This window comes from Equus quagga, chromosome 13, assembly GCF_021613505.1.
Source record: "Equus quagga isolate Etosha38 chromosome 13, UCLA_HA_Equagga_1.0, whole genome shotgun sequence".
Taxonomy (NCBI): Eukaryota; Metazoa; Chordata; class Mammalia; order Perissodactyla; family Equidae; genus Equus; species Equus quagga.
Window position 1 is genome coordinate 38883558 of NC_060279.1, and position 26160 is coordinate 38909717.

The window sequence follows — 26160 nt, forward strand, 5'->3', positions numbered from 1 at the left end:
CTTGCAAATATTTTTTCCCAGTTAGTGGGTTGTTTTTTTGTTTCAATCCTGTTTTCATTTGCCTTGAAGAAGCTCTTTAGTCTGATAAAGTCCCATTTGTTTATTCTTTCTATTGTTTCCCTTCTCTGAGAAGACATGGTGTCCGAAAAGATCCTTTTAATACTGATGTCAAAGAGTGTACTGCCTACGTTTTCTTCCAGAAGCCTTATGGTTTCAGGTCTCACCTTTAGGTCTTTGATCCATTTTGAGTTTATTTTGGTGAATGGTGAGAAAGAATGGTCAATTTTCATTCTTTTATATGTGGCTTTCCAGTTTTCCCAGCACCATTTGTTGAAAAGCCTTTCTTTTCTCCATTGTATGCCCTCAGCTCCTTTGTCAAAGATTAGCTGTCCATAGATGTGTGGTTTTATTTCTGGGCTTTCAATTCTGTTCCATTGATCTGTGCACCTGTTTTTGTATCAGTACCATGCTGTTTTGATTACTGTAGCTTTGTAGTATGTTTTGAAGTCAGGGATTGTGATGCCTCCAGCTTTGTTCTTTTTTCTCAGGATTGCTTTAGAAATTCGGGGTCATTTGTTGCCCCATATGAATTTTAGGATTCTTTGTTCTAATTCTGTAAAGAATGTCATTGGGATTCTGATTGGGATGGCGTTGAATCTGTAGATTGCTTTAGGTAGAAAGGACATTTTAACTATGTTTATTCTTCCAATCCATGTACCTGGAATGTCTTTCCATCTCCTTATGTCGTCATCCAATTCTCTCAGAAAGGCCTTGTAATTTTCTTTATATAGGTCCTTCACTTCCTTACCCTGAGGTATTTTATTCTTTTTGTTGTGATGGGAGGTCTCCCCTTTAGACCCTGACTCAGTGGAAGCCAAATGTGGCCCAGTAGCTGAAGCTTTCTGTATCGGCCGGAGCCAAACTAGAAGTCAGTCGGGTGCTGCGTGCCAGACCCGTCTAGCGCTGGAGAGGCAGATTAAGGGGTCAGGACTTAATGCATAAACCACAAGTTGTATTGGGTCATCTCGTGGGACTGTTATGAGACTAAATGTACATTAACTGTTTAAACTTACATAAAATATTTAGCTCAGGCCTTTTAGCCTTTATTGTTAGTATTGTCTTGACATTATTACTAATATTATATCTTTAATATATGATAATACCTACCATCAATGCCTGTGCTTATAGATAGTTGATAAAGAGCCACTTTTCTTCTTTCATTTACTGGATAACTTTGATTGGGTACGGGCACTTATCCACTTCTGGAGACCTGTTTCTTGTGTGGTTGCCTGAGGTACCTCTTGCTTTCTTGTGACTTCAGAAGCCAGTCTAGTCATTAACATCAACAGAATATACATCACCATAAATACGGCTTGGGCAACGCACTATTCTGCCTACAAAAAGCCTTACAGGTCATCAGAGCAAGTGGGGTTATCGTGGGAAGACCCGCAGAATTTTGAAAATTATGTTGATGTGGCAGTAGCTGTTTCAGTGGAATAAAAAACCCAATGATAAAGAATTGAAGAGAAACATCAACAAAAAAAGAGGGCAATAAATTTGTGCCTAGCGACTATGAATTGCTTATTATGTATTTCCTATGAGTTAAGATAAGAACATGAGTTTATTTATGTGCATATCCTATTCTAAAATAATGCCCTAGTACTTAAAAATAACTCAGTAATTTCTTCCTCTTTTAATAATGTTTTGCGAGTTAAGTAGCATACATTAACAGGCAGTACGTTTCTGTTGCAGTATCACTGTAAGAGCAAATATTGAAGGCGTTTGCAGACATGTGCTTTACAGTAGGGAGAGAGAGGATCCAGTTGGACGGAGCCCATATGTGCAGTGAAGTCTGGTTGTAGGAAATTATGGACTAAGAAGACTGTTGTCAATATGCATCCCTGTACACAGGTTAAACAGAAGATCCACAAGAAGCCAAATGAATCATTGCGAAAGCCAGACTCACAGTTATAGTTAAAAAGCAAGAATAGCAGGGATGCGGGACTAGAGCCAACCCAGGAGCCCAGAGAATAAGGCATCCTTCCCCATAAGTTGGGAAGTCCAGGCCCGTGAAGGCCCTTAGGGAGCCGGAGTTGGCAGTGTTATGTGGAAGCCAGATCTCCGAGAATACTGAGTGAGGGGCTTTTCTATGAATTCCTAATTTTAGACGGTAATTCTTAATCATTTAGGCGGTTGTTAGCAAGTAGCCCTAGCTGGTATGTACACAGGAGGACATGCATTGGAGGTTACTTCACAGCTGGCGGCAGACACTTACAGGCCCCCAGGGAGGTGAGCACCCTGCGTTAGGAGAGGCGTGCCTGTGCAACCACAGGGGCTTTGTGCACAGGGATATCACGGGAAGGTGGGCACTAGGGAAGTAACAGTGGAGGATTAGGGATAATTTTGACTGTGTATGCTCGTCTGTATTTTCTGATATTTTCTGAAATTTGCTGTAGTCAACCTGTGACATCTCGTTAATTTTTTAAAGAGCATCATCCAACTTGTCAAGTCCCTACAATAGAACAGCACAAAGATCAACGTCATCACCTCACAACCTTGTAGGAGCTGAAACAATTACTGAGGGGGAGGAGATGTTTACGAATAAGACGCTCCAGTTACCTGAGCTGCTCACATTAAATGACCAGAGCAGCTGTTCTTCTTTCAAGGCAGAAACTAACCCTCTGTTTAGGAAACAAATCTCCCATTTCTGCTTCACCACGGCATCCTGTGTTGGATTAAAAGGCCGCAGCGGTGCGGCTTCCCCTGCACAATAGTTGTGATTAAGGCTTTTCTGGACCATTCTTGTAGAAGAGTTAAATTTCTTTGGGATTGTTTAGCCTGAAGGCAAGAAAGCAGAAGTAAGACATAGCTCATTTTACTGAAATGGAAAATAGAACGTGGGAAGACAGGCTGGAATTGCTGCTGCGAGAGTTTTTTGTTGTTTTTAATCTTTTAAAATTGTGAAGTATAGCACATACCTACAGAAACATGCATAAAGCGTTAGTGTAAAACTTCATGAATTATTGGAAAGCAACCATATATGTAGACACCGCCCAAGTCAACAACTAGGACATCATCACTACCCAGAACATTCCTCCCCAGTCAAAAGTCCCTCCTTCCTCCCAGAGGTAACCACCATCCTCTCTCTTATGCAGAGCACACTATGGTTTAGTTTTGCCTGATTTTAGACTTTATGTAAGCAGAACCATATGGTATGTTTATAACTTCTCTCACTCAATATCGTGTTTAGATAATTACCCACCTACTTGCATGTGGTTGTAGTTTTTTCATTTTTGTTGCTGTGTAATATTCCATCATAGGTGTGTGCCACCATTTATCCATTTTACTTTGGATGGACATTTGTGGTGTTTCCAGTTTGGGAGCTGTTATGAATCACGCAACTATGAACTTCTTGTACACGTATCCAGGTCTAGGAGTGGAGTTACTGAATTGTGGGGTGTATATATTCACCTGTCTTAAACAGTGGCAAACTGGTTTCCTGTGGTGACTAGGAGCTGCTTTGTGTCCTGTCTCCCACCTGGTCTGATCAGGTGGTTAATGTTGCCTGTCTTATGGATGGGCAGTAACTCACTGTGCCTTTCCCTGAGGTGATGAGATCGAGCAGCGTTTCATATGTTCACTGATATTTTTAATTTCCTCTTGTGAAGTTCCTATGCCACCATTTTGCCCATTGTTTTTCCTACTGAGCAGTCTATTATTCAGTCAACTAACCAGCCCTCTAAAGGTCACTCTGCAGGGAATATGGGGCTGTATAACATATGTTCCCTGCCCTGAGGAGAAAGTGTTACAGCTCTAAAGGCAGGTATATAAACAAGTAATTCATAATGCTGTGATGATTGTTGAGGCATCGATCTTGCCCACCAGGCTGCCTATTAGCTGAAGGATGGGGCTCTTGTTCATGTCACATTCTCAGTGCTTAACACTGTATGTGGCACATATTAGGTGCTTAGTAAAGTTGTGTTAAGTGATTGAATGAGGCATTTTCAGAGGATGGTAAAAGTGTTCTAGTAGGGGTAAGGGCTGAGTAAAAGAGAAGCCCAAAATAAGGAACCACAAATTGCCCCTACTCCCCCTCCACGGAGTGGGGCAAGCCTTCGCTGTGAAGTAATGTTTGAAGCAGATCTTGAAAGACTGTTTCACCGGAAGCAATGGAGGAAGTACATTCTAGGCCAAGGAACAGAAAGTACAAAGGCACAGAAGGGAGACACAGCACAGCCTACGCTAGAAATGTGAAACTTGGGGTGACTGGCACTTAGGAAGAATGGAATGAGACCACAGTGGAGAAAGGGCCTCAGCTGGCCATGATGCTGCGGAGGGACTGCCTTGTAAATCTCATAAGCACTGGGGATAAAATTGAGATTAAACACAGAAAAAGAAATTTCTCACAGGTGAGGGGAGGTGGGGGGCTATTGATCACTAGAATTCATCTCAAGAATCTTTTCCTAGGTATCCTGAACCAAGTGGAGCAGATAGATAAGCCTGATCCTGAAATCATTTGAATTTTTTCCCTCTACCAAGTTATCTTTTAGAAAGTCATGGCGTAACTTGAGCCAGTGTAGAGTGGTGAGAAAGGGTGAACTTTCCTAGTCGGAGCTGGATTTAGCAGCAGCGGGGCGCAGGCTTAGTCAAGCCTCAGTTTCCAGGTCTGTAATTTGGGAATAATGCCAACCCATAGAGCTGTTGTGAAGATTAGGGAGATAATGCACATAAAGGACTTCACCCTTGCCTGGATGGACGAATGGTGAAAGTGGGATGGTTTATGATCCTAAACTGTTTTATGATCTAAATTGTAGATCATAAATTGTGCAGTTACTGTTCGCATTGTCTTGCTTTTTATCAGTTTGCTATTAAACAGTATAAACAGTTTGCTTGTTTATAACTTTGCTGTTAGCGGTTCACGTGTGTTTAGAATATGTTAGGAATATGAATACATAGTCCACAGTGGGACGTTAGTCATCGAAGAGCTCTGCGCCCCCACCCCACCCGCCTTCCACTCCAGAGACACACGGCCAGTCAGTGCGGACGGGGCAGAGGACAGAGCCCCGTGTCCCTCCAGTGCCCGGCTTGGTTCGCAGGGTCTTTGTTTGCTTTTGCTTTATCCCGTGTATTGCTGAGAGGGCCATGTGAGGGGAATTATGAGCTCAGTATTTATAGCTGTTTTCCTAAAGAAAGAGTATCTTGCCCGGCTCTCATGCAAGGAAAGGATTAGACTTGTAACGGGCGTGAAACCAGACAGCTCCTGCTCGCTTTGCCCAAACCCCTCCCCTCGGCCGAACTTTCCGAAGGGAAGGGAAGGGGAAGTCCTTCGGAAGAAACGAAAGTGAAATTGAACCGGAGCCATTTCGCAGCCCAGCTCGCCCGGCGGCCCAGCGCGAGCCTTCTCCCGTCCCGACCCCAGAGGCGCCCCTGGTGTCGGGGAGCAGCGAGGGGGCGGCCGGCCGTGCGGCGGGCGGGGCGCCGGGACATGCCTCCCGGGCGCCATGGACCCGAGGCAGGTAAGCCTGCGGCCTCCGAGCCTGGGCCGCCCGGACTCGCCCGCCCGCCCGGGGCTCGTCTTCAGCCTCACTTGCGCTGTGGTTTAGTCGCGACATACGTGCGTTGTGAGTGAGTGAGAGTAGGGGGCTGTGTATGTGTTCTTGCCAAGAAAATTGCTGTTCCAGAATTTGTAGCGTGGTAATTAATTCTGCAGTGTTGAGCAACGCGTGGAAGAGGCTGTGAGGGAAAATGCACCTCCGTCCCAGGAGCAAGGCCTGGGCCTCGGTCAGGGCCTTTCTGCTAGGATCCGGTTTCTGCCCCCGGCCCCTGAGCCCCGCTTAGGCAACATGCTTTTAGTAGTCTCCTCTGCCCCTTTCACTTCCTGAAGGCTTTGGGGAATGAAAAATAGCCTTTCTTAACCTGTGAGAGAAGGTTTATAGCAGCTTTATTCATTATTGCTAAAAACTGGAAAAAACCAAATGTCCTTCAACAAATGATTAGATGAACAAACTGAGATACATCCGTATAATAGACTACTGCTCTGGGAAAAAGGAAAAAAAATGGGGGGCCGCCTGGTGGTGTACTGGTTAAGTTCCTGCTCTCTGTTTGGCAGTCCGGGTTTCCCCAGTTCAGGTCCTGGGCGCAGACCTCCGCATGGCTCATCAAGCCATGCTGTGGCAGCATCCCACGTACAAAATTGAGGAAGATTGGCGCATATGTTAGCTCAGCAGAATCCTCCTCAAGCAAAAAGAAGAAGATTGGCAACAGGTGTTAGCTCAGGACCAGTCTTCCTCACCAAAACGAAAAAGGAAGGAACAGCTGACACATGCAACAGCATGGATGAATCTCAAGTGCATAAGCTAAACAAAAGAAGCTAGACTCAAAAGACACATGCTGTGTGAGTCCATTTATATGACATCCTGGAAGAAATAAGCTAGAGGGACAGAAAACATGGATGGTTGCCAGGGGCTGGATGTCGGGGAGGGAGTTGACTGCAAAATGCATGAGAAGACGTTTTGGGAAAATGGAAATGTTCTGTATCTTAATCGTGGTGAGAGTTATAAGGCTACATGTGCTTTGACTATATAGTCAACACCCATAGTTTACCCTAAAAAAGGTAAATTTTACCCATGTACCCATATATATGTCCCTTTAAAGGATTAGGGACACCTGACTTGAAGGAAAAGGCATTTCTTCATGCATACCAATATGTTATGCTATAGAGCCCATGTGGTAAAGATGCTCATCTAAATGTATACGACTAAAGTGAAATTTTGCAGGACAGTACATGTTAAATGACTTGTTACATACTTTGTGTAGTAAACAGACGTGAAGTGGACACGTGGAGCTGTTGAGGGATTTAGAATGATCAGCCAGGGGTGGTCGCCCGGTTTCCTCCTCTCGCTCCGTTCATCGGCTCTCCCAGTGGCTGTTCTCAAGTGCTGGTTTGGCTTGGCTTTTAGGGGACTTAAGGAGGTATAAAGAAGAAATTAATAATTTCCCTCTAATTTTTCCCTGAAGTAACTGTTGTTAACAAATTCATGTGTCCTTTCCTTCTTTATTTTCTCTGTGTTCATTCTAGCATGCACACACACACATATTCATGGGTTTTTTCTTTTGTTTACAAAAAAGGGATTATAGCATACATGTTCCTCTCCAATTTACTTTATTGTTGTTTAATTTAACATTATATCCTTCCTAAATTTTCTCCAGGTGACTACAAATAGATTGTAACATTTTTTTAAGAAACCGTGAGTACCGTTCCATAGCATGAATGTGTCATGATTTATTCAACTCTTGATGGACATTCAAATATTTTGCAGGTTTTGGCCAAGTGATAGCAGTTTAAATCTAGAAATCGTTTAGCTGCAAAGTGACTTTAACCACTTTGAAACAAAGTTCTTTTACCAAAGTCACTCAGAGAGCCAATCAGAAAACCCTTGAAGCCCCCCCTACTTTGGAGCTGTAAACTGAGCGCTCACCCTCTGTACACATATGCACCTCAGGTAGGGGCACGGTGCAGCAAGAGGAGCAAGGAAAGAGACGGGATTGTGTGCCCCGGGATGTTTTGTTTGTACAGTCGTTAATTCAACAAACGTGGTTCAGGATCAGCTTTGTGCCAGGTGCTGTCTTAGGTACTGGGGATGCTAGGATAACTGAAGCATAGTCCTTGTCTCCCTGGAGTCAACTGCAGCCCCTCCTCAATACTACTTGGGGAATATTGGGAGTGGTGAGTTGAGTATAATTTCTAGGGCACCTAATATTGTTAATCACCTTTCAGATACACTACGGTCTATGTGTGTCATTAAAAGTAGGGGCCAGCCCAGTGGTGTAGTGGTTAAATTTGCACACTCTGCTTCAGTGGCCCCGGGGTTTGCTGGTTCAGATCCCAGGCACAGACCTACGCACTGCTCATCAAGCCATCCTGTACAGGCATCCCAGGCATAAAATAGAGGAAGATGGGCACAGATGTTAGCTCAGGGCCAATCTTCCTCAGCAAAAAGAGGAGGATTGGCAGTGGATGTTAGCTCAGGCCTCAAAAAAAAATAATCAGTAGCTCTGATAAGGTAAAGTGAGCAGTGTAACAGGTGCTGAGTGGGAGGCATTCAAGGAAAGGAAAGTCGTGTGGGCTGGGAGAGGTGGGCGTCAGAAGTTTCCTGAAGAAGGTAGCGTTTAAGGAGACCTTAAGGGGAGGGTCAGAGTTGTAACAGGTGGCAGTAGAGGGAGATGCAGGCACGTTGGGTTGGAATGTGGAGGCATGGAAAGATGAGAGGCGCTTGTGGTAGCCCAGGTGAGAGGTAATGAAGGGCTGGAACTGGAAGAAGACTCATTTAAGAGAAAATACAGAGGTGGTAGACAAGATAGGACTTGGCAACTACCTGATTAAATGTGGGAGCCGAAGAAGGAATTCGGGTAGGCAGCAAAGATGACTCAGGTTCCTAGCCTTAATAACTAAGAGGAGAATGATGCCATTAGCACTAATAAGAACAGCAGGAGACTGGGTTGAGGGGAAAGATTAATTCAGTCCAGATTATGTGGTGGTTGAGGCAACGGCAGGATGTCTATGTGGCCAGCTTGTCTAGGCATTTGGAAATTCAAGCCTTATGCTTCAGCACAAGGTGGTGGCTGGAGATAATAGAATTTAATCACTGTTTCTTCACAGGCCTAGTTTGGTTTGGGGCGGTGGATGAACTCAACCTGGGGAAGGAAGAAGAGATCTTTAGACAAAACCCTGGGGACCGATGATAGGTAAGGGGTGGAAGAAAGGGACAGGGGCAGACAGAAGGAAAAACAGAGGTGAGAGGAGACCTTTGATGCTGAGTCATCAAACCCTGGGAGGAGAATTTTTAAAGAAGAGAGCTCAGTCCACAGTGAGCCAGTGTGTGTGTGTTGAACCATGTTGACCGCCGAACAGCAGTGAAACCTAACTAAGTTCAAGAGGAGAATTTATTTGGCCCCATTAGTGAGTCACGGTCCTTCTCCAGCCCCACTGGGACGGTTTGGAACAGGAAAAGGAGGCAGTGGGCCATGGATGGACTAACCATGAGATCCAGGCTGAATGAGGAGGTGTGTGAAGCTAGAATGGGGAAGGATTGGGAGCAGCTGACCCACAGCTGCAGTGGGGTCATGTGAGCCGCAGGTCCCACGAGGGTAAGGAGCGGGAGTTGTAGAAACACAGGGAAGTTGCCATCGGAAGGAGCAGGAGAGAGCAAACTGCAGCCCACAGGCCAAGTGCAGCCCTCCGCCTATTTCTGTGAATGAAGTTTCACATACTGTATGTGGCTGCTTTTGTGCTACAATTGAAGACCCATCTGGCCCTTTACAGAAAAAGTTTACTGACCCCTGGAAAAGAGTTACAAACCCCTGGAAAAGGGGTTTGAGGTTTGGTGGTGGCTCTGGCTAGAGTAACAGTGAGATCGAATGAGGAATTGGGGCAAGCCACTCGTGTGACTGGAAGGTGGAGGTGGCAGTCACTGGGAGAGAACAGTAAGAAATTCCGCAGCCAGGCTCCCATGAGCATGAGTGGCAAGAGTACTGGATCCCCTCATTGTGACGGGCATGTGAGGAGGAAGGCTGAAGTTACTAACGGAGGAGGCACCGCTGCCTGCGGATCCCTGTAGCCTTCAGGAGAATCAGGGATGGAAGCACGAGAAAACACTGTTCCTAGGTGGCGGCCCCCCACCCTGGGTCCCATAAGTGTGTCCTGCCTCCACCCCACTCCAGTGAATGGTACCGGGGAGAGAGGAGGAGCACTGGTCTGTGTGGGTGAAGGAAGTGCTCCGTGTTCTGGTAAATGTGTGGCAATATGTGAGAGTATAGGATTGCCTGCGCTCTGCAGGGTGGGGTTCTGAAGGATGTGCGGTAGAAGCAGCTATCGGGAGGTAGCTAAGGGAGTGTGGAGGATGGGGCTCAGCTGTCCAGGAATAGACCCTGCCAGCTGCACACATGCAGTGAGCCTGGGTGGTTAGGGAAATGTCCCCTCCAAGCCTGGGCACCACACTGACCCGTACTTCTAAGGAAACCATCCAGCTCCCCTAAAACCAAATTCTGGGCCTCCTGGAATGGCAGCAGCAAGCAGATGAATCTGTGAGCTCCTCTGCCCTTCCCTAGCAGGGGGGCGTCCTCTGTTACAGCTGGGGAGGACTGGGGTTCCAGTTCATCCAACCCACTGACTGTTTGCTCTTTGTTCTAGTCATCCAAGTGACAGATTTGAGAGACAAGGGAGCTGTGCAGTGGTCTAATCCCTGGTCCCCTTGCATTTTTAGGTTATTGTTCTGGTTTTGTTTGTTTTTAAAACAAAATAACATTTATTTGTTTTTCTGATTTTAAAAGGGTTTTTTTTTTTTTTTGAGGAAGGCTGGCCCTAAGCTAACATCTGTGCCCATCTTCCTCTACTTTATGTGTGGGACGCCTTCCACAGCATGGCTTGATAAGTAGTGCATAGGTGTGCACCCGGGATCCGAACCAGCGAACCGTGGGCCACCAAAGTGGAGTCTGCAAACCTAACCACTGCACCACCAGGCCAGCCCCTGGTGGGTAAATTTTTTAATGAGTGGAAAGATTCATTCTCAACTCCCTAAAATTTTGTCTAAGGGAAAAGAGTGAGGTTGCTGGAGAGGCTATGCTGAGGTGTCAGCCCCTGTGTGCTCCTGGGTGCTCTGTGCATTTTACCTCCTGCTCCCCTCTCTTCCCGTTGCTGAGTCCCCGGACAGTACTTACAAGGTGGGCAAGCCACCACAGCTGGGTCACAAGGCCACATCCCAGTGTCTTGTCAGCCCGTCAGGAATCAGGTGCAGCCCCCCAGGCGGGAGAAGGACAGGCTCACTGCTACAGTCCTAATTCACTTTCTTTTCCATCTTCTTGTTCTGCAGGGGTGTTCCCTCAACAGATACCAGCCCCATCCAGTTCAAGGCTATGAGCACAGCACGTTCAGACACCAGCAGCCAGGGCTGGGATCTTGTCCCAATAGTTTCCAGCTCCAGCAAATAGAGTTTCTCAAGGGGCGGCTCCCTGAAGCCCCCCTCACTGGAAAGCAGACACCGTCACTGCCGCTGTTCCTCCCTGAACTCTGGCCAAGGTTTCCAGGACCACCTGCCAGAGGCAGGCAACAGCAGTTCTGGGGTATCCCCAGGGGCGTGCCTCCCAGAAGTCAGGTACACCAGAGAGGGTTCCAGCATCCTTTCCCACGTGGCAGGATTCTGCCATGGAGAGGTGTTGATAGGCTTTCCTCACATTTCCAGGGACTGCATATCGGCCAGGATCAGGAACAAAGGATCTTAGAGGAGCTTGAGGAAGGGAACCTCACCACAGCGCGAGCTCTGGCTGTGAAGCTCGAAGTCCCAAAGAAGGAAATCAATCGTGCTTTATACTCTCTGGCAAAGAAGGGTAAGCTACATCAGGAAGCAGGAACACCCCCTTTGTGGAGACTTGCCGTCTCGGGTCAGCCTTGGAACCAGCACAGCCCAGTGAGAGCAGACATTTGTAGCCGGGGAGCTCCAAACTCAGACCCCAGCTGGGAAGCTGAAGACAGTATTCCCACGTCTGACTTGGAAGATCCTCCTGAGCCTTTTGACATGGCTGAGATCAAGGAGAAAATCTGTGACTACCTATTTAACGTGTGCAACTCCTCTGCCCTGAATTTGGCCAAAAATATTGGCCTCACCAAGGCCCGCGATGTTAACGCCGTGCTGATTGACTTAGAAATGCAGGGGGATGTCTACAGGCAAGGGACAACCCCTCCCATATGGTATCTGACTGACAAGAAGCGAGAGAGGATACAGATCAAGAGAAATACGAACAGTACTCCTGAAACCACTCAAGCTGCTATCCCTGAGACCAAAAGAAACGTAGAGCTCCCCACCTGTAACTTACCCACGGAGTCAGAGGCCGCAAACAATGCGGTAACCACAGAAAAAGTGGAGAATGGGCAGGAACCTGTCATAAAGTTAGAAAATAGGCAAGAGGTCACACCGGAACCAATAAAACTGAAACCACCTGTTCATGACAATGGCCCCTCAAAAACAGGGTATGTTGACTTTGAAAATGGCCAGTGGGCCACAGATGACATCCCAGATGACTTGAATAGTATCCACGCAGCACCAGGTGAGTTTCGAGCCATCATGGAGATGCCCTCCTTCTACAGTCATGGCTTGCCACGGTGTTCACCCTACAAGAAACTGACAGAGTGCCAGCTGAAGAACCCCATCAGCGGGCTGTTAGAATATGCTCAGTTCGCTAGTCAGACCTGTGAGTTCAACTTGATAGAGCAGAGTGGACCGCCCCATGAACCTCGGTAAGAGACCACCCAGGAATCGTACCTCGGGTTGGGGTCAGGCGCCCTTGCTCCTGACGCAGTCTCAGCTGACTCGTGAGCAGTGCCGTTTGGTGGCCCCTGTCTTTTTCCTCTTTCTTTCTGCCTTTTGGCTAAATCACCCTTGTGGCCCTTCCTCCAGATCTTGAGCAGGGAATGTAGACCTCGGACCAGCCAGAATCTTGGCTGAGCAAGGGGGAGGTTGACTCTATTGGCTAAAATGAAGCTGCTTTGGAGATGATTAGCTTTCATGCATCAGTGTCATGCCTGCCTCCTAAGGCCAGAGGTAATGGAGACTTGACTCTTTTCCCACCCCCTTCCATGTGCCATCCCCCTTTTCCCTAAGCCAGGTTCCCCAGAGAGGTACAGGAACAGGTGGGTTGGAGCAGGCTGCACACAGAGCGTAAGGGTGGGTTGTGCTGCTAAGCAGCAGTAGGTCCACACCCCGCTCCTGCCCGCCCCGCCGCTCAGCTCCTGTAGGGAAAGGGTGGTGTAGAGCGTGCGTGGCTGCCTGGCTGTTGAAGGTGGTGGTTCTAATTTTACACACCTCCTCTGCACAGATGGGTGGGCTAGCACTTGCTGCTGCTCCTAAGCTGTGAAATCAGAAATTACCTCCCTCAGGCAGCTGGCCGGGCCCTGGACCATAGATCTTCCACAGGCCAGTGGACAGATTGAGGAAGACAGGTGGGCTCAGAAAGAGCTGCTGAAGGGCCTAGAGGAGAGCTGAATCCATTGAAGCTTGAGGGAGTGCCTTGGAGAAGACGGAGAGAATTCCACTAACATTTCCATTAGCTGCAGGCTGGGCCCTGAGGGTATTCCCAGCTGTGAGCCTTATTCCTTATCTTGACCGTCTTAATGACACTGAGATGGTGTTGCCGAAGAGCTGGTAGGAAAAGGGGGTGTTTCTGTCCAGAAGCTGGCAGGTCCAGGACTGGTTTGTTTCCGTTTGAAATAGAGGCTGGATGGCCATCATTCTCTTTCTTTTCCCTCTGTCCCCCTTCCCAGAGTTGAGGAAGAACAGTGGGTTTTGTGCTTAACCTTTCTTTGTACTCCAGCCATAAGAAACATTGACGCCATGTTCAAATATTTCGGGAGACTCAGGGAATAAGAAATCTGACCTACTTTCCTAAATGAAATCCCACATTGAGCAAAGAGCTGAGCAAATTTGAAAGGTTGAACAAAGGAGGTCTAAGCTGAGTCCAGAGGCCTAGAACAAATGCTTTTTGGTTTTCCATGTAACAAGGGCAAATTCCTTTCATCTCAGGCTGCAGACAAATAGAGCTGTAGAGTGGCTCACAGCAGACCAGAAGAGTGGTGTATCTCTAAGGGGAGGTTGGCAGCAAAAACAGCCCGCAGGAAGTGGTAGGAGTCTGATCCCTGTAGGTGTCTGGGGAGCGTGCGATGCCTCTTGGCTTTATGTAGGAAATGCCCTTGAGGTGGCCAGTCTGCCTCAGTTGCTTTAGGATGAAGGCTTTTTGGTTGCTAACAAGACTGTAAGGGTGACTTTAGCTCATCGTTTTTTGTGCAGACTTTACCTTAATTCACTGCTCGGAGATAGTGGGTTTTCCCCCCAGCCAGTTTCTTATCACCTATAGCCATGTTTGCTCTAATGAGCGATGGGCGAGAGTCACTGGCTGCTTTGTTTCCAAAAAGTAGGGACAGGCTGAGCCTCCAAAAGGACAGGAGTCCCTTGGCCTACCCTCCACCTTCTCCACAAGTCAGAAGTCCCCTTAGTGTAGCAGGAAACTGTAGGGCGAAGATCTCTCTGGAGAGGGCAGAAGGGATGGCCTAGACTAGTGTTCACACGTCTAATCACTTTCCATCAAGATTTAAATTCCAAGTCGTCATCAGTGGCCGAGAGTTTCCCCCGGCTGAAGCTGGCAGCAAGAAAGTGGCCAAGCAGGATGCAGCTATGAAAGCCATGACAATTCTCCTTGAGGAAGCTAAAGCCAAGGACAGTGGAAGATCAGAAGAGTCGTACTACTATTCCACGGAGAGAGAATCAGAGAAGGTAGGTGTCCTGCCCTCTGGGAGGTGTCAGTTCACTTTCCATGTCTGTGAAGTATCAGGACTCTAACTGACTCTGTTGAAACAATATTGGCCTAAAGAAGTCACTCTGTATCTCAGGAGTCAGCTTCCTGCCCTTCCCTCTACCCCACCTCGCCAGCCCACCTTTCCTTCTCTCATACCCAGCTCCCCTTCTTGCCCCTCTCCCTACCTACCTGGAGTTCTAGAATTTCAGAGTTGAAAGAGACCTTAGGGATTATCAAATCCAGTCTCCTCTCTTGGCAGATAAGGAATGAGACCCAGGACGTGTAAATAACTGACCCTTTCCTGCAAGGCCTAGAGAATGCCTGCAGCCCTCTTTCTCTGGGAAGCCAGCCCTAACGTGTAGTTCACCAAAAGAAGCTGTCCACGCCCCTCTGCTACAATAGACGAGCCGATGTTTTGTTTTCCTTTTCTTTCTTTTTTGCGGGGGGCCTTCTGGTGAGAACCAAAAAACCTGCTAGACAAATTCTAGAAGAGCTGTAACACTAGCCAGTGTTTTCTTAGTCCATTTGTTTGTGTTTTTTTGTCTCTCATTTTCTCCAGACTGCAGAGTCTCAGCCCACCACCCCTTCAGCAACATCCTTCTTTTCTGGAAAGAACCCCGTCACTACATTGCTTGAGTGTGTGCACAAGTTGGGGAGCTCCTGTGAATTCCGTCTCCTATCCAGAGAAGGCCCTGCCCATGACCCCAAGTACATCTCTTGTATCATGTATCTCTGCTGAGGTTTTCTCACAAAAGAGAGAGATACATTTTCCTCCTTGTCCCCTCAGAGATGGCAGATTATTCCACTGAGCAATCACTCCTATGTTCAATATGGAAAATGGGGGGCGTTGAGGGCATGGTTGCTGCTTGAGGAGCGGAGAATCTGGGTGTAGGGATTCAAAGAGCGAAGCAGGGACTGAGCTCTAGGGAGGTACACGGCTGGCAGTATCACCGGTAGGTGGTGGGACAAAAGGTACAAGACCTGGGCATCCCTGAGATGCTGTGCTCTGAGGCTCTGCAGACTTACATGTTCAAGAGGAGGGTTCCTGGAGGAGGTGAAACTAGGGTCAGCCAGGCAGAGAGAGACTGGGGGCAGGAGGAGGGTGAAAGGCACTGGCTCTTCAAGGCAGAAGTGACTGCGTGAGCCAAGGCACAGAGGTGATGTGCACAAGGAAATTACAAGTTATAAAGGATGACAACCTGACAAAGGCTAGGTCAGTCTCTTCAGTCAAAGCCATTTTAATCCTTCTCCTTTCATCTCTGTCAGGTTCCAATACTGTGTTGCAATGGGAACCCATACTTTCCCCACTGCAAGTGCCCCCAGCAAGAAAGTGGCAAAGCAGATGGCTGCAGAGGAAGCCATGAAGGCCCTGCATGAGGAGGCAGCGAACTCGACACCTTCTGATAACCAGGTGGGGCCATTTTCCTACTCAAAAGATGCAGGTCATTTTTAGCAACTAAGTGCCCTAGGATTGCCCGTGAGTCCTGCAGAGCTTCCTTAAGTGTTTAAGGTTTCTCTTTGTTTGGCTAATTCTCTTCAGCCTGGAACTACGAACACGGAATCACTTGATAACTTGGAATCTGTGATCCCCAACAAGGTCAGGAGGATTGGCGAGCTCGTCAGATACCTGAACACCAACCCCGTGGGCGGCCTGTTAGAGTATGCCCGCTCCCATGGCTTTGCTGCTGAGTTCAAGTTGGTTGACCAGTCAGGACCTCCTCACGAGCCCAAGTGAGTGTTCTAGTCCTGGCTACAGCCATGTGTCAGGGTGGGGACAGCCTGTAACCCAGGGAAAGAAAGGATGTATGTTAGCCATGAGTCACAGGAGAGGCACGTTGAGGGAAACAAGTCCAACCCTGTCTCCATGGCCTCCTACAAGATATTAGATCAGCTGTCTTGAGAATACAGTCACTCTTCCAGTGAGCATGATCCTTCCTCATTTTTTTAACTGATTTTAATTTTTAAGGGACTATATATATGTACATAGAAAATCATTCAAGCTGATAGAAATGAGACTTTTCATTGCCTACTTTTTCAATCTCAGACTTCTAGTTTCCCTCCCCAGACCCATACACTATTACCATTTCTTGAGTCCTTCTAGAACTTTCCATGCATATATTAGCACATTTTCCTTTCTTTTTGTTTTTAAACAAAAATAAGTGTATATCATATCTTCTGTTCTACACCTTGACTCCTTTACTTACCAATGTGTCTTAGAGACCACTACAAATCAGCACATATAGATCTATCAGACTCTCTTAACAACTACATAATATTTCATTGAATAGATGCTCACAATTTTAAAATTGTTTTATTAAACCCAAGATATAAAACAGACACCCGTGTACCTACCACCTAGTTTAAGAAAGAGAATGTTGCTATTACCATTAAAGCCCCCACCTTACGTAATTTATTTAACCAACTTCCAGTGACATTTAGGTTGGTTTTGGTCTCAGCGTTAGAAACACTCCTGCACTAAATATCCTTGGACTGTATGTCTTTGCTTACAGGTGCGACCTAGTCTATAGTGTAAATTTTCAGGAGTGGAATTTCTGGGCCATGGGTCATGTACATTTTTTTTATAGGTAATAGACTATCCAAAATAAATATTATTTGAATATAAAAAGCTCATTCTCACTCATTCTTCCTTTGGCCCAGCTGTCACCTACACACACGCACACGCACACACACACACACACACACACACACACGCTAGCTAATGCAATCAGTTTAGGAAAAGAAAGAAATAGAAAGAGAGGAAAGAGGAGATAACGGTATCGTTATTTACAGATGATATGATTATATACCTGGAATATTCATGAGAAAACTGAAGAAATATTAGAGACAAAGGAGAAATTAGGAGAGGAGGGGATTACAAAATAACGTATAAGAATCAAGTACTTTTCTGTATACAAGAATAAGCAAGTAGAAAACATAGTAGAAAATACCCTATTTGCAACCGCAACTAAAAAGATAAATGACCTAGGCACACTCCTAATAGGAAGTATGTAGGCGCTACATTTAGTAGGTGCTACTGAAGGACAGAAAGCAAGACTTGAGTAAATGGGAAAAAATACTGTTATTAGATAGAAAAATCTAATTTACTGATAGCAGCTGTCCCTGGATGAATCTCTACCTTTGATGTGCTCCCAAGAAAAACACCAGTAGAATTTATTTATTTGTTTTAGAACTAGAAAACTTGATTCTGAAGTTCCTATGAAAAATAAACATGAAAGAATAGCTTGGAAAATTCTTAAATAGTAATGAGGCGTGTTGGCACTAGCAGATGTCAAAATTGTGTTGTATTGGCATGTGGATAGAAAGGCGGATCAGTGAAACAGAATGAAGCCACTGAAAGTAGACGTAGAGATATATAAATGGGAATTTTGTCCATTATAAAGATGAGGCTTCAGATCAATGGGGGAAACCATGGGTTATTCGGCAATGGTGTTGAAACTGCTAACTATCCATCTGAAAAAAAAAACACAGCTGAATGTCTGTCTCCTTCCCTACACCTAAATTCCGTTAGATCCAGGATTTAAATGTAAAATAAATGAAATCATAAAATCACTAGATAAAAAGTGCAGATTTGTTTTAGAAATTTAAAGTGGCAAAAGCCTTTCCAATCAAGACACAAAACATAAAATTGTAAAGGAAAAAGACAGAAATATGACTGTAAGAAAAATTAATGTGTAGTAGCAGGATCACTTGAGAAAGAAATACTTGCAATACAGTACAGCCCAAGGCTAAATAGACAAAGTATATGAACTGTACGTTCACAGAAAAAGAAACAATGAATTATTGATAAGTTAAAAGGTGCTCAGCCTCACTTTAAAATTTACACTTCTTCAGCGTACTTAAGCAACAGTGATTAACCGTGGTATAATTCACTAATTATAGCCAAGGGTAGAGAGCAATGCCTTCAGCCTAGCAATGCCATCTCTAGGAATTCACACATACACACAGCGTGCACACACACACAGTGCATGACATAGTACACAGATTTTCATTGCAGCATTGTTTATAATAGCAGGAGACTTGAAATGGTCTAAACATCCATCATTTGCAGACTGGTTAAGTAAACTATGGTAGATCCACACTTAGGAATACTATAGAGCCATAAAAAAGAGTAAGACACGTCTGTATGAAATGATCTCTCGGGTGTATTCCTAATGAAAAAGCAATAATCATATGACAGATACCTTAGGTGTAAACTGAAGAAGGACATATAAGTAGTGTGCTTATATATACCTAGAATATTTTCTTGAAGGATTAAAAAAAACTGGTAACTGCTTCTGGGGAAGGATGGACACTTATTTTTCATTATAGACTTAACTATTTGAATTTTTACTTCTGTGGCATCTAGCTTTTCCATTTTAAAAAGTCATTACAAAGAAAGGCTCATAAAATGGTATCTTACTATTTTAAATTTGTCTTAGTAGTAAGTAATATTATTCATCTATTCAGTTTTATGTGCTGTCTTTCCCTTTTCTGTGAACTTCCTGTTCTTGTCATTATCCATTTTCCTTTTGGCTTGTTACTCTTCATCAATATGTAAGAGCATTTAACATAATACAAAATATTAGCTCTTTGACCAGCAGGAGCCAATTTAGAACACTCACCCTATTGGGGGCCAGAAAAGGAGCTCTTATCGTCTTCTGGTGGCAGGGTGCAGTGGGGGCAGTGGGCGTCTGCCCGTGTTAGAGCCATCCAGGGGCAGTCTCCGCAGCTGCCCTCCTCCTGGTTCAGTCTTCACTCTCAGGAAGCCCCCTTATCTTTAACTTCATCCTTCATGCAGTAGGTTCAGTCCATTTCCTCTTTCTCTTCCATAAAATCTTCTATAAAATCCTTTCTAGGGCTGCATGTCAGTCATTCATTGAGAATTTAAGAACTTACTATGCACTAGATTGAAGAAATGAAAAACTCCTGCCCCTGAATGTACCACAGACACGTAATCACAGCACAGGGTTATAATGTGCCAGATGGAGGTCATGCGGTGGGGACATGTGCTTGTTGCAGCCAGTGTCTCCTGGGGAGTGGAGGAAGGTTGCCTGGAGGAGGGGAGATTTTAATTTACCAGCTACATTTATTTACCATCTAGTACAATAACACACGTTACTTCCTTCTTCATGAGAATTCTGCTGGGTTCTCTTTTTTTCCTTTCTCTCTACTCTCCTTGGCAACCTTAACTGATTTCGTGACTTTTAATACCTAAATGCTGGAGACCTCTAAATTTGTATCTCTAGCCCAGACCTTTTCAGAGCTCCCAGTTCCTCTATCAAGCTGTTTACTTGTCATGTCTTCTTGGATAGACATCTCTAACAATACGTCCGAAGCAGAACTCTTGATTTTTGTCCCTTTTACCTCTTTTTCCCCTGGTCTTTCCCATCTTAGTGAATGATGCTACTGTCCATCCAGTTGCTCGAGCCAAAACCCTGGGGATCAACTTCTATATCCCCTTCACCTCCTTCAACCAAACCATCCTTAAGCTCTGTTTATTAAACCTGCAATTTCTATCCTAATCCTTTCCTTCTCTTTCCACCTCCACTGTCAGCTCTCTAGGCTAAGCCACTCTCTTCTCTCACCTAAACCATGGCAACAGTCTCCCTGCTTTATTCATTCATTCAACAAATATTTATGGAGTACATTCTGTTTGTTAGTACAAGAGCCAGATACTAATCAATAATCACATAAAGAAATGTAAGATCTCAGGGGCTGGCCCTGTGGTGCAGTGGTTAAGTCCAGCTCACTCCACTTTGGCAGCCCGGGTTCGTGGGTTTGGATGCCAGGCATGGACCTACACCACTCGTCAAGCCATGCTGTGGTGGTGACCCACATGCAAAATAGAGGAAGATTGGCACAGATGTTAGCTCAGGGCTAATCTTCCTGAAGCAAAAAGAAGAGGAATATTGGCAACAGATGTTAGCTTAGAGCAAATCTTCCTCACCAAAAAAAAAGAAAAAGTAGTATGTCATATTTGATACGTATTATCAAGGGTTCGAGGGGCTGGCCCGGTGGCTCAGCGGTTAAGTTTGCACGTTCCACTTCGGCGGCCTGGGGTTTGCCAGTTCAGATCCCGGGTGCAGACATGGCGCTGCTTGGCAGGCCATGCTGTGGCAGGCATCCCACATATAAAGGAGAGGAAGATGGGCATGGATGTTAGCTCAGGGCTAATCTTCCTCAAAAAAAAGCGTTCAAGACACATGGTGCAGTGAGATTCTGTACACATGACTTGACTTAGTGGGAAGGTGGGGAGGGCTTCCCCAAGAAGTGATGCCTGAGCTGAGACCTGTCGATGGTTAGAAGAGAAAGAGGGAGGGTTCAGGCAAAGGAGATGGTGCACCGCAAGTCCTGTGGTGGGAGGAGGGCAGAGCCGCTGAAGGGGCTGCAGGAAGCCCATGTGGGTGGAGCAGAGAGCACAGGGGAGGCCTGATGCTGGATGAGATGGAGGGGTCCTGGGGGCCGGCCCACAGGCCTTGTCAGCCACGTTATGCCTCTTTACCACACAGGCAGTGGGAAGCCATTGAAGGGTTTTGAGAAGGAGTGCCACTTGCCCCACACCCCCGCTTTACCCTCTTCCCAGCATTTTTCCTACTGTATTTTTATACTAAATTCTCTTTCCTACTCTGAGAAAACTAGTTCAGACCTTTGCCTCTTTCTTCAAATTTCCACGAAAACCCTTCTTCCTCACTCTAAATTGATGACCTTACTTCACACTTAATTGAGAAAATAGCGATAATCATATGACACATACCTTATCTTCCCATCACCAAATCCCCCTCCATCTGTGCATCTGTCCTTTTCTGTGTGCCAGCGTGCAAGGAGAGCCTTCCTCCTGTCCCTCTTCCCTGCTCCCCCCCCCTTGTCAGCAGTGGCTCCCTCCTCTGGATCTTCCCATCAGCCTGTAAACATGCCCATGCCCATCTTTTAAAACCCTCCCTCAACCCCACATCTCCCTTCAGGTCCCACCTGTCTCTGCTCCCCTCACAGCCAAACCTCTCAAAAAAATGGTTTAGACTCATTGTCTTCACTTTCTTAGCTCATTCCAGTTGGGCTTTTGTTCCCAGCATTCCACTAGAAGGCTAACCACTAGCCATGTGTGGTTATTGAGCACTTGCAATGTGGCTGGTGTGACTGAGGAACTGAGCTATTAATTGTATTGAATTTTAATTAAAGTTCATAGTCTCATGTGGCTAGTGGCTACCATATTGGACAAACTTTATCATATATACATGGAGATATATATGTGTGTGTGTTTGTGTGTGTGTCTGTGTATATATGTATATCTGTGTACATAACAGTTCATATTCTTTTCAAACACATAGAACAGTCATGAAATTCTCCTGGATCCCTCAGGCAAAGATCCTACACGGTTTGGCCCCCACCTTCTGTTCCGTGTCTTTTCATGTCACTGTCCCTCTCCTTCAGTGAACTTTAGCCCACTGGCCTGCATGAACTGGGCATTGGCAAAAAAGGAGTGAAGGCATTCCACTGCTTAGAATGAGCAAGGAATAGTGAGATGTTTCGTGTGGTTGAACATAAAGATTGATTCCTTTTCCTGCCTGAGCTGATAAATCTTGCCACTGAAGCCCTTCTTATATGCAGTTGCATTATCCAGAGCTGGGTTCCCCAGCCAGCAGGTTAGGATCTGGTTGAAAGCTAGGATTCTGGAAACCGTGTCTGGTAGATGCCCACGCCATTTTGCTCCATCACGTTCTTCCCTCTGTTTCTGGAGGTCCGCAGCCAGGAAGCTGGCAGCACTGCCTGCCCCGCCCCCCCCAGTGACCCTACTTGTAAGACTTTCTTTGTAATAAAGACAGGCCTAGAGTCTTTGCGGGCAATAGTAGCTAGTCAGAATTTAATAACATGATTTTATCATATTCAGTTTTATGGCCACCTTCAATTTATGACAAGTGATATGGTTTTTCATTAACAGCAGTGATAGGAAGTTTCCTTTTTAAGTGTGTGTACGTTTAAAAAGAGTCAATTTAGAGAAAAATATTAATTAACAGTCCAAGTGATCTTTGGGTCTAGCGTAAACCACCCCGTGATTCACAAATGTCCGAAGTCTGGGAAGTGCTGCCTTAGAAACAGGGCTGTTGATTGGGGACGGCCCAGTGGTGCAGTGGTTAAGTTCGCATGTTCCGCTTTGGCGGCCCGGGGTTCCCCAGTTCAGATCCCGGGTGTGGACACGGCACCGCTTGGCAAGCCATGCTGTGGCAGACGTCCCACATATAAAGGAGAGGAAGATGGGCACGGATGTTGGCTCAGGGCCAGTCTTCCTCAGTAAAAAAAGAGGAGGACTGGCAGCAGATGTTAGCTCAGGGCTAATCTTCCTCCAAAAAAAAAAAAAAAATGGACCAGGGCTGCCGAGAGTGACGGGTCCGTATGTTGGCAACTGAAGCAACAGTAGCCCTTCCCAGGAACAGCCATCAAGGTCAGGTGCTTGTCTTTATTCCCTGCTTCTCATCCCAAAGGTTCGTTTACCAAGCAAAAGTTGGGGGTCGCTGGTTCCCAGCCGTCTGCGCACACAGCAAGAAGCAAGGCAAGCAGGAAGCAGCAGATGCGGCTCTCCGTGTCTTGATTGGGGAGAACGAGAAGGCAGAACGCATGGGTTTCACAGAGGTAACCCCAGTGACAGGGGCCAGTCTCAGAAGAACTATGCTCCTCCTCTCAAGGTCCCCCGAAGCACAGCCAAAGACAGTTAAGACGTCTACTTTTGGTGCTCTCTTTTTTTGGGGTCCTGCTAACTCCTCCCTGGGTGGAGTTGGCTCTTAACTTGCTGTGGTGTGAATTATTCCTGGGCTTTAATATTAGCCTCAATAGAACATAGACCTGGGACACCAGGTATGAGGGGGAAAGACGACTCACACGTGGAGTAGAACTTGACCTCCGTACCCACTCTGAAGTATGGTGGCCGCAGACTAGGCTCTGTGACCCTCACGTGGCCTCCTGTCCCCACAGCTTCCTCTCACTGGCAGCACCTTCCACGACCAGATAGCCATGCTGAGCCACCGGTGCTTCAATGCTCTCACCAACAGTTTCCAGCCCTCCTTGCTCGGCCGCAAGATCCTGGCTGCCATCATCATGAAGAAGGACTCTGAGGACCTGGGTGTCGTGGTCAGCCTGGGGACAGGTAAGAGAGGCTCTGCCACCTGCCCCTCATGGTCCCTGCAAGCACATCCTTTTCATTCTCTCCCAGAGTCCCATGTGGGCAAGTTTAAGGCTGGGAGAAAAGACTCTACATTTTCTTTTTAATAGTTATTTTATTTATTTATTTATTTATTTATTTATTTATTTTTGCTGGGAAAGATTTGCCCTGAGCTAACATCTGTTGTCAACCTTCCTCTCTTCTTTTGTTTTTCTTTTCTTCCCCAAAGCCCCAGTGCATAATTGTGTATTCTAGTTAAAAGTCCTATTTCTTCTACGTAAGCCGCCGCCACGGCATGGCTACTAACTGATGAGTGGTGTGGTTCTGCATCCAGGAACCGAACCTGGGCCGCTGATGCGGAGCCTGCCAAACTTTAACCACCAGGCCATCAGGGCTGGCTCAAGACTCTTCTTGTATTTCATTTTCACTACAGTTAATTCAGAATGGGGAATGAATTCTCATTTCCTAGGGAAAAGGATATGGGAGTCAGGATCTGATAAATTGAGGCTATTTCTGCTTTCAATCCTGAAGAACAAACAGCTTCTACCCTAGCCATCATTTTCCTTTGGAAATTTCCCATTTGCTTTAAATGCCTTCGCAGGGAATCGCTGTGTGAAGGGAGATTCTCTAAGCCTAAAGGGCGAAACCGTCAATGACTGCCATGCAGAGATCATCTCCCGGAGAGGCTTCATCAGGTGAGCGAGATCTGCGGGGTGGCGCTCCCCTTGCTGCCCCTCCGCTGCCCACCTGTCATTGTGGCTCTGACACCCACCAGACAGGCAGGTCGTTGACTCGGCAGTGTCAGCCTTTGCTTCGCCCGTCCATTTGAGCCTGTCTCGTGGAATCGATCCCTTCTGTGACTCGGGCTGCATCCCGCTACTCAGCCTACTGTTAAGTGCTCTCCCTCTTTCTTCCAACTCTGCTTCATGCCCTTTTTTAAAAACACAAATGACCTCTTGGTCCTCAGGGCTTTAGGTATGAGGGAGCCTTCCATCTCCATTTGAGGACCTGTAAACTGCCCTGCCAGCTTTCTCCTCTGGTTCACCTTGTGTTTAATTGATGAAGGGAGAGACTCAGGGAGAAGCAACAGCCTCCTGTAGTCCTTGGATCAGTTTGTTCTGCCCTAGAATCCCGTAGCTGCCAGAGCGAGGAGCTCTTGGCAGAGATGAAACTGACCTGAAAGGCTAACTTGGCTTTAAGCAGTGCTGAGGCCTCCCAAGGAGAATTTTCCACCACCTCTTTCAACTTGAGAAACCGTGAAAGGTCTTCACCATGAAGGCTGTTCCTTACTTGGGGCTTACTGTTCTTTCCTTGAAGTCAGATTATAGAAGCAACTGCTATTCCCAGAATCAAACCTGTCTTCCTAACCAGACTTTCTTCTTACAGGTTTCTCTACAGTGAGTTAATGAAATACAACCCCCAGACTGCAAAGGATAGCATCTTTGAGCCTGCTAAGGGAGGAGAAAAGCTCCAAATAAAAAAGACTGTGTCGTTCCACCTCTATATCAGGTCTGTACAGTCTCTGTTGCCACCAGAGTAGGCCCTGCCTGGCTTCCTGGTTTGGGTATTCAAATGGTCTCCTGGCCCATAAATCAGAGCTTATTCATTGGGCCACACTCAGCTCTGTGTTTGAGGTTCATGCTGCTATGTGGAATGACTCACACACACTTCTGCCCACCTCCTATGAAGCCTATGGTGGGCTTCAGAAAAACCCTCTCACCTCTACTACATTGGACTGTTCTCGAGCCCCAGGAAATTGGAGAGAAATGTCTGCACAGGTGAGTTTTAATAGATGCCTCTGTTTTGCAGCACGGCCCCATGTGGGGACGGTGCCCTCTTTGACAAGTCCTGCAGCGACCGTGCCGTGGAGAGCACTGATTCCCGCCACTACCCTGTCTTTGAGAACCCCAAACAAGGCAAGCTCCGCACCAAGGTGGAGAACGGTGAGTGAGACATCCTCCCTCTTCCCACAAAAGGCCCTGCAAAGCCCCAGGCCCATCACAGGGACACGGGCACCGCTGCCGGCTGTTTGCCTTTAGTTGCTGGGGAACAAGGGTCTTGTTTACAGAGCGAGGGAAAACCTGGGAACAGGGAAGGTCTGGAGGAAGACCAAGATTCCTAGTTGAATTCGGTAGTTGGGGAGATCTCCAGATCAGATAGGAGGCAGAAGTACCCATCCAGAGCCCACAGGAGAGAGCCTGACTGCGAGTGAAAGTCCGGGAGTCCTCCTCCTCTGACGTTCTTTACAGCCCTGGGTGGATAGGATGACCTCGGGGGAGGGAGGAGGAAAGTGATGCAGAACCAAGCCGGAGGAGTTGACAGAGGACGACGCAAGGGCCTGGTTCCCCCCTCCGGTCTAGTTGGCTGCTGATTCTACACCTTGTCTGCCAATTCCTTCTCCCCCACTGTCCTCCAATGTCTCCTTACTGTCTCCTCACGTCCACTCCTCTTCCCTCCAGGCCATTCTGCTGTCATCAGAGTGATCCTCAAACATAAATCACATCATGTCACTTTTCCGGCTCAAAACCCTAGAGTGTAAATAGAATTACCATAGGATCCAGCCAGTCACTCCTGGGTGTATACCGAAGAGAAATGAAAACGTGTCCACACAAAAACTAGTACACGAATGTTCATAGCAACATTCCTCGTAATAGCCCCAAAGTGGAAAC

The 26160-nt window shown here is 46.6% G+C and overlaps 1 protein-coding gene and 1 non-coding gene across 7 annotated transcripts in view; one reads left to right on the forward strand and one right to left on the reverse strand.

Annotated features, from left to right (window-relative positions):
• ADAR (adenosine deaminase RNA specific) overlaps positions 1-26160 on the forward strand; it is a 43005-nt gene that overhangs the window by 12965 nt on the left and 3880 nt on the right. Inside the window, exons 2-12 of one of the 6 annotated variants that reach the window (XM_046681483.1) lie at positions 10869-11150; positions 11238-12289; positions 14135-14318; positions 14900-15048; positions 15607-15751; positions 15881-16071; positions 22818-23043; positions 23305-23476; positions 24093-24186; positions 24878-25000; positions 25301-25434. In XM_046681483.1, coding sequence (XP_046537439.1) covers positions 10869-11150; positions 11238-12289; positions 14135-14318; positions 14900-15048; positions 15607-15751; positions 15881-16071; positions 22818-23043; positions 23305-23476; positions 24093-24186; positions 24878-25000; positions 25301-25434 — 2752 coding nt within the window. Of the gene's footprint in view, positions 1-5342; positions 5517-10868; positions 12290-14134; positions 14319-14899; positions 15049-15606; positions 15752-15880; positions 16072-22817; positions 23044-23304; positions 23477-24092; positions 24187-24877; positions 25001-25300; positions 25435-26160 lie in introns of those variants that run through there. The other 5 variants (XM_046681480.1, XM_046681484.1, XM_046681481.1 and 2 more) reach the window with 5 other exon arrangements.
• Positions 14783-14844, reverse strand: LOC124251619 (U7 small nuclear RNA). The gene has a single exon (XR_006891811.1). It is a non-coding gene; the product is annotated as a U7 small nuclear RNA (small nuclear RNA).